This window comes from Salvelinus alpinus, chromosome 26, assembly GCF_045679555.1.
Source record: "Salvelinus alpinus chromosome 26, SLU_Salpinus.1, whole genome shotgun sequence".
NCBI lineage: Eukaryota > Metazoa > Chordata > Actinopteri > Salmoniformes > Salmonidae > Salvelinus > Salvelinus alpinus.
In genome coordinates, this window is record NC_092111.1 from 15,492,401 (window position 1) to 15,499,453 (window position 7,053).

Here is a 7,053-nt window from a genome sequence, read left to right on the forward strand (position 1 = left end):
AGTAGGTGCTGCAGTTGTAGTTGGTGCTGCAGTTGTGGTTGTTGTGGGAGCTTCGGTTGTAATTGTCGTAACAGGTGCTGCAGTGGTTGTTGAAGTAGGTGTTGCAGTTGTAGTGGTCATAGGAGCAACAGATGTTGTCGTTGGAGCTTCAGTTGTAGTTATTATAGCAGCTGCTGCAGCGATTGTCGAAGTAGATGGTGTAGTTGTAGTGGTCGTAGGAGCTACAGTTGTCGTTGTAGGTGCTACAGTTGTAGTTGTCGTAGTAGGTGCTGCAGTTGTGGTTATCGTAGGAGCTTTAGTTGTAGTTGTAGTATGTGCTGCAGTCGTAGTGGTTGTAAGAGCTACAGTTGTTGTAGTAGGAGCTGAAGTGATTTTCGCAGTAGCTGCTGACGTTGTAGTGGTTGGGGATAAATTTGTTGTCGTAGAAGCTACAGTTGTTTTTGTAGGTGCTGCTGTTGTGGTTGTCGTAGGAGCTACAGTTGTCGTTGTAGGTCCTGCTGTTGTAGTGGTCGTAGTATCTAAAGTTGTAGTAGGAGTATCAGTTGTGGTTGTCGTAGGAGCTGCATTTGTAGTGGTCGTAGTGGGTGCTTCTGTTGTAGTGGTTGTAGGAGCTGCAGTGGTTGTTGAAGTAGTAGATGCAGTGGTTGTTGAAGTAGGTTCTGCAGTTGTAGTGGTCGTAGGAGCTACAGATGTTGTAGTTGGAGCTGTAGTGATTGTCAAAGTAGTTGCTGCAGTTGCAGTGGTAGTAGGATAAATAGTTGTTGTCGTAGATGCTGCAGTGGTTGTTGCATTAGGAGCTTCGGTTGTAATTGTTGTAATAGGTGCTGCAATTGTGGTTATCGTAGGAGCTTTAGTTGTCGTTGTAGTATGTGCTGCAGTCGTAGTGGTTGTAAGGGCTACAGTTGTTGTAGTAGGAGCTGAAGTGATTGTCGAAGTAGCTGCTGACGTTGTAGTTGTTGGGGATATATTTGTTGTCGTAGAAACTACAGTTGCTGCTGTAGGTGTTTCTGTTGTTGTGGTTGTCATAGGAGCTTCAGTTGTCGTGGATGTAGGATCTAAACGTGTTGTAATGGGAGCTGCAGTTGTGGTTGTCATAGGAGCTGCATTTGTATTTGTTTTAGTAGGTGCTGCTGTTGTAGGGGTTGTATGAGCTGCAGTGGTTGTTGAAGTAGGAGCTGCAGTGGTTGTTGAAGTAGGAGCTGCAGTGGTTGTTGAAGTAGGAGCTGCAGTGGTTGTTGAAGTAGGAGGTGCAATGGTTGTTGAAGTAGGAGCTGCAGTGGTTGTTGAAGTAGGAACTGCGGTGGTTGTTGCAGTAAGAGCTGCGGTGGTTGTTGAAGTAGGAGCTGCAATGGTTGTTGAAGAAGGAGCTGTAGTGGTTGTTGAAGTAGGAGCTGCAGTGGTTGTTGAGGTAGGAGCTGCAGTGGTTGTTGAAGTATGTTCTGCAGTTGTAGTGGTCGTAGGAGCTAAAGATGTTGTAGTTGGAGCTGTAGTGATTGTCAAAGTAGTTGCTGCAGTTGTAGTGGTAGTAGGATATATCGTTGTTGTCGTAGAAGCAACAGTTGTTATAGGTGCTGCTGTTGTAATAGTCGTAGTAGGTGTTGTGGTTATCGTAGGAGCTTCAGTTGTTGTTGTTGTTGTAGGAACTGCAGTTGTAGTTGTCGTAGTAGGTGCTGCTGGTGTAGTGGTTGTAAGAGCTGCAGTGGTTGTTGAAGTAGGTGCTGCAGTTGTAGTGGTCGCTGGAGCAACAGATGTTGTCGTAGGAGCAACAGTTGTAGTTGTAGGTGCTGCAGTTGTGGTGGTCGTAGGAGCTACAGATGTTGTCGTAGGAGCAACAGTTGTAGTCATTTTAGCAGATGCTGCAGCGGTTGTCGAAGTAGCTGGTGTAGTTGTGGTCGAAGGAGCTACAGTTGTCGTTGTAGGTGCTGCAGTTGTGGTGGTCGTAGGAGCTACAGTTGTTGTTGTAGGTGCTGCAGTTGTGGTGGTCGTAGGAGCTACAGTTGTTGTAGTTGGAGCTGCAGCTGTGGTTGTCGTAGGAGTGACAGTTGTGGATGTCGTAGTAGGTGTTGTGGATGTCGTAGTAGTTGCTGCAGTTGTAGTGGTAGTAGGATAGAGAGTTGTCATCGTAGAAGCTACAGTTGTTATAGGTGCTGCTGTTGTAATGGTCGTAGTAGGTGTTGTGGTTATCGTAGGTGCTTCAGTTTTTGTAGGAACTGCATGTGTAGTTGTCGAAGTAGATGCTGCTGGTGTCGTGGTTGTAAGAGCTGCAGTGGTTGTTGAAGTAGGTGCTGCAGTTGTAGTGGTCGTAGGAGCTACAGTTGTTGTCGTTGGAGCAGCAGTTGTGGTTGTCGTAGGAGCTATAGTTGTGGTTGTCGTAGTAGGTGTTGTGGTTGTCGTAGTTTGTGTTGTAGTTGTCGTAGTAGGTGTTGTAGTTGTCGTAGTAGGCGCTGAAGTTGTGGTTGTCGTAGCAGCTTTGGTTGTAGTTGTCGTAGTAGGTGCTGCAGTTGTGGTTATTGTAGGAGCTTCAGTTGTAGTTGTTGAAGTAGGTGCTGCAGTTTTAGTGGTTATAGGAGCTACATATGATGTTGTAGGAGCGTCAGTTGTAGTAATTTTAGCAGATGCTGCAGCGGTTGTCGAAGTAGGTGGTGTAGTTGTGGTCGTAGGAGCTACAGTTGTTGTTGTAGGTGCTGCAGTTGTGGGGGTCGTAGGAGCTACAGTTGTTGTAGTTGGAGCTGCAGTTGTGGTTGTCGTAGGAGCTACAGTTGTGGTTGTGGTAGTGGTTGTCGTAGTAGGTGTTGTAGTTGTCGTAGTAGGTGTTGTAGTTGTCGTAGTAGGTGCTGCAGTTGTGGTTGTCGTAGCAGCTTCAGTTGTAGTTGTCGTAGTATGTGCTGCAGTTGTGGTTATCGTAGGAGCAACAGTTGTTGTAGTAGATGCTGCAGTGGTTGTTGCATTAGGAGCTTCGGTTGTAATTGTTGTAATAGGTGCTGCAATTGTGGTTATCGTAGGAGCTTTAGTTGTAGTTGTAGTATGTGCTGCAGTCATAGTGGTTGTAAGAGCTACAGTTGTTGTAGTAGGAGCTGAAGTGATTGTCGAAGTAGCTGCTGACGTTGTAGTTGTTGGGGATATATTTGTTGTCGTAGAAACTACAGTTGTTGTTGTAGGTGTTTCTGTTGTTGTGGTTGTCGTAGGAGCTTCAGTTGTCGTTGTAGGTGCTTCTGTTGTAGTGGTTGTAGGATCTAAACGTGTTGTAATGGGAGCTGCAGTTGAGGTTGTCGTAGGAGCTGCATTTGTATTTGTTTTAGTAGGTGCTGCTGTTATAGTGGTTGTATGAGCTACAGTGGTTGTTGAAGTAGGAGCTGCAGTGGTTGTTGAAGTAGGAGCTGCAGTGGTTGTTGAAGTAGGAGCTGCAGTGGTTGTTGAAGTAGGAGCTGCAATGGTGGTTGAAGTAGGAGCTGCAATGGTTGTTGAAGTAGGAGCTGCAGTGGTTGTTGAAGTAGGAACTGCAGTGGTTGTTGCAGTAAGAGCTGCAGTGGTTGTTGAAGTAGGAGCTGCAATGGTTGTTGAAGAAGGAGCTGTAGTGGTTGTTGAAGTAGGAGCTGCAGTGGTTGTTGAAATAGGAGCTGCAGTGGTTGTTGAAGTAGGAGCTGCAGTGGTTGTTGAAGTAGGAGCTGCAATGGTTGTTGAAGTAGGAGCTGCAGTGGTTGTTGAAGTAGGAACTGCAGTGGTTGTTGCAGTAAGAGCTGCAGTGGTTGTTGAAGTAGGAGCTGCAATGGTTGTTGAAGAAGGAGCTGTAGTGGTTGTTGAAGTAGGAGCTGCAGTGGTTGTTGAAGTAGGAGCTGCAGTAGTTGTTGAAGAATGTTCTGCAGTTGTAGTGGTCGTAGGAGCTACAGTTGTTGTAGTTGTAGCTGTAGTGATTGTCAAAGTAGTTGCTGCAGTTGTAGTGGTAGTAGGATATATCGTTGTTGTTGTAGAAGCAACAGTTGTTATAGGTGCTGCTGTTGTAATAGTCGTAGTAGGTGATGTGGTTATCGTAGGAGCTACAGTTGTTGTTGTTGTAGGAACTGCAGTTGTCGTTGTCGTAGTAGGTGCTGCTGGTGTAGTGGTTGTAAGAGCTGCAGTGGTTGTTGAAGTAGGTGCTGCAGTTGTAGTGGTCGTAGGAGCTACAGATGTTGTCGTAGGAGCAACAGTTGTAGTTGAAGGTGCTGCAGTTGTGGTGGTCGTAGGAGCTACAGTTGTTGTAGTTGGAGCTGCAGTTGTGGTTGTCGTAGGAGCTGCAGTTGTGGATGTCGTTGTAGGTGTTGTGGATGTCGTAGTAGTTGCTGCAGTTGTAGTGGTAGTAGGGGGGAGAGTTGTCGTCGTAGAAGCTACAGTTGTTATAGGTGCTGCTGTTGTAATGGTCGTAGTAGGTGTTGTGGTTATCGTAGGAGCTTCAGTTGTTGTAGGAACTGCATGTGTAGTTGTCGAAGTAGGTGCTGCTGGTGTCGTGGTTGTAAGAGCTGCAGTGGTTGTTGAAGTAGGTGCTGCAGTTGTAGTGGTCGTAGGAGCTACAGTTGTTGTCGTTGGAGCAGCAGTTGCGGTTGTCGTAGGAGCTACAGTTGTGGTTGTCGTAGCAGCTTCGGTTGTAGTTGTCGTAGTAGGTGCTGCAGTTGTGGTTATTGTAGGAGCTTCAGTTGTAGTTGTTGAAGTGGGTGCTGCAGATTTAGTGGTTATAGGAGCTACATATGATGTTGTAGGAGCGTCAGTTGTAGTTATTTTAGCAGACACTGCAGCGGTTGTTGAAGTAGGTGGTGTAGTTATGGTCGTAGGAGCTACAGTTGTCGTTGTAGGTGCTGCAGTTGTGGTGGTCGTAGGAGCTACAGTTGTTGTAGTTGGAGCTGCAGTTTTGGTTGTCGTAGGAGCTACAGTTGTGGTTGTCGTAGTATGTGTTGTGGATGTTGTAGTAGTTGCTGCAGTTGTAGTGGTAGGATTTTTAGTTGTCGTCGTAGAAGCTACAGTTGTTATAGGTGCTGCTGTTGTAATGGTCGTAGTAGGCGTTGTGGTTATCGTAGGTGTTTCAGTTGTTGTAGGAACTGCATGTGTAGTTGTCGAAGTAGCTGCTGCTGGTGTCGTGGTTGTAAGAGCTGCAGTGGTTGTTGTCGTTGGAGCTGAAGTTGTGGTTGTCGTAGGAGCTACAGTTGTGGTTGTCGTAATAGGTGTTGTGGTTGTCGTAGTAGGTGTTGTAGTTGTCGTAGTAGGTGTTGTAGTAGTCGTAGTAGGCGCTGATGTTGTGGTTGTCGTAGCAGCTTCGGTTGTAGTTGTCGTAGTAGGTGCTGCAGTTGTGGTTATTGTAGGAGCTTCAGTTGTAGTTGTTGAAGTAGGTGCTTTATTTGTAGTGGTTATAGGAGCTACAGATGATGTTGTAGGAGCATCAGTTGTAGTAATTTTAGCAGATGCTGCAGCGGTTGTAGAAGTAGATGGTGTAGTTGTGGTCATAGGAGCTACAGTTTTTGTTATAGGTGCTGCAGTTGTGGTTGTCGTAGTGGTTGTCGTAGTAGGTGTTGTAGTTGTCATAGTAGGTGCTGCAGTTGTGGTTGTCGTAGCAGCTTCAGTTGTAGTTGTCGTAGTAGGTGCTGCAGTTGTGGTTATCGTAGGAGCTTTAGTTGTCGTTGTAGTATGTGCTGCAGTCGTAGTGGTTGTAAGAGCTACAGTTGGTGTAGTAGGAGCTGAAGTGATTGTTGAAGTAGCTGCTGACGTTGTAGTTGTTGGGGATATATTTGTTGTCGTAGAAGCTACAGTTGTTGTTGTAGGTGCTTCTGTTGTTGTGGTTGTCGTAGGAGCTTCAGTTGTCTTTGTAGGTGCTTCTGTTGTAGTGGTTGTAGGATCTAAACGTGTTGTGATGGGAGCTGCAGTTGTGGTTGTCATAGGAGCTGCATTTGTATTTGTTTTAGTAGGTGCTGCTGTTGTAGGGGTTGTATGAGCTGCAGTGGTTGTTGAAGTAGGAGCTGCAGTGGTTGTTGAAGTAGGAGCTTCAGTGGTTGTTGAAGTAGGAGCTGCAGTGGTTGTTGCAGTAGGAGCTGCAGTGGTTGTTGAAGTAGGAGCTGCAATGGTTGTTGAAGTAGGAGCTGCAGTGGTTGTTGAAGTAGGAGCTGCAGTGGTTGTTGAAGTAGGAGCTGCAGTGGTTGTTGAAGTAGGGGCTGCAGTGGTTGTTGAAGTAGGAGCTGTAGTGGTTGTTGCAGTAGGAGCTGCAGTGGTTGTTGAAGTATGGGCTGCAGTGGTTGTTGCAGTAGGAGCTGCAGTGGTTGTTGAAGTAGGAGCTGCAATGGTTGTTGAAGTAGGAGCTGCAGTGGTTGTTGAAGTAGGAGCTGCAGTGGTTGTTGAAGTAGGAACTGCAGTTGTAGTGGTCGTAGGAGCTACAGATGTTGTAGTTGGAGCTGGAGTGATTGTCAAAGTAGTTGCTGCAGTTGTCGTGGTAGTAGGATATATTGTTGTTGTCGTAGAAGCTACAGTTGTTATAGGTGCTGCTGTTGTAATAGTCGTAGTAGGTTTTGTGGTTATCGTAGGAGCTTCAGTTGTTGTTGTTGTAGGAACTGCAGTTGTAGTTGTAGTAGGTGCTGCAGTTGTAATGGTCGTAGGAGCTACAGTTGTTGTCGTTGGAGCAGCAGTTGCGGTTGTCGTAGGAGCTACAGTTGTTATAGGTGCTGCTGTTGTAATAGTCGTAGTAGGTGTTGTGGTTATCGTAGGAGCTTCAGTTGTTGTTGTAGGAACTGCAGTTGTAGTTGTCATAGTAGGTGCTGCTGGTGTAGTGGTTGTAAGAGCTGCAGTGGTTGTTGAAGTAGGTGCTGCAGTTGTGGTTGTCGTAGGAGCTGCAGTTGTGGTTGTCGAAGTAGGTGTTGTAGTTGTCGTAGTAGGTGTTGTAGTAGTCGTGGTAGGCGCTGAAGTTGTGGTTGTCGTAGCAGCTTCGGTTGTAGTTGTCGTAGTAGGTGCTGCAATTGTGGTTATTGTAGGAGCTTCAGTTGTAGTTGTTGAAGTAGGTGCTGCAGTTGTAATTGTCATAGGAGCTACAGATGTTGTCGTAGG

General features: G+C 46.3%; 1 protein-coding gene across 1 annotated transcript; it reads right to left on the reverse strand.

Moving 5' to 3' along the window:
* Positions 1 to 3,295: 3,295 nt before the first annotated feature.
* Positions 3,296 to 6,844, reverse strand: LOC139554325 (mucin-5AC-like). Its single transcript, XM_071367081.1, has 4 exons — positions 5,959 to 6,844; positions 5,502 to 5,823; positions 4,313 to 5,327; positions 3,296 to 4,268 (listed from the first exon to the last, which is right to left on the reverse strand). Exons 1-4 carry the CDS (start codon positions 6,757 to 6,759, stop codon positions 3,296 to 3,298), a joined length of 3,111 nt encoding a protein of 1,036 aa, XP_071223182.1. The 5' UTR covers positions 6,760 to 6,844.
* Between the last annotated feature and the right edge of the window lie 209 nt (positions 6,845 to 7,053).

Coding starts and splice junctions, on each gene's coding strand:
- LOC139554325 (XM_071367081.1), bottom strand. CDS start 6,759: ATGACAACTACAACTGCAGTTCCTACAACAACAACTGAAGCTCCTACG. Junction 5,824..5,958: donor CTCCTACTTCAACAACCACT/GCAGCTCATACA, acceptor GCACCTACAAAG/ACAACTGAAGCTCCTACGAC. Junction 4,269..4,312: donor ACCACTACAACTGCAGCAAC/TACTACGACATC, acceptor CCACAACTGCAG/CTCCTACGACAACCACAACT.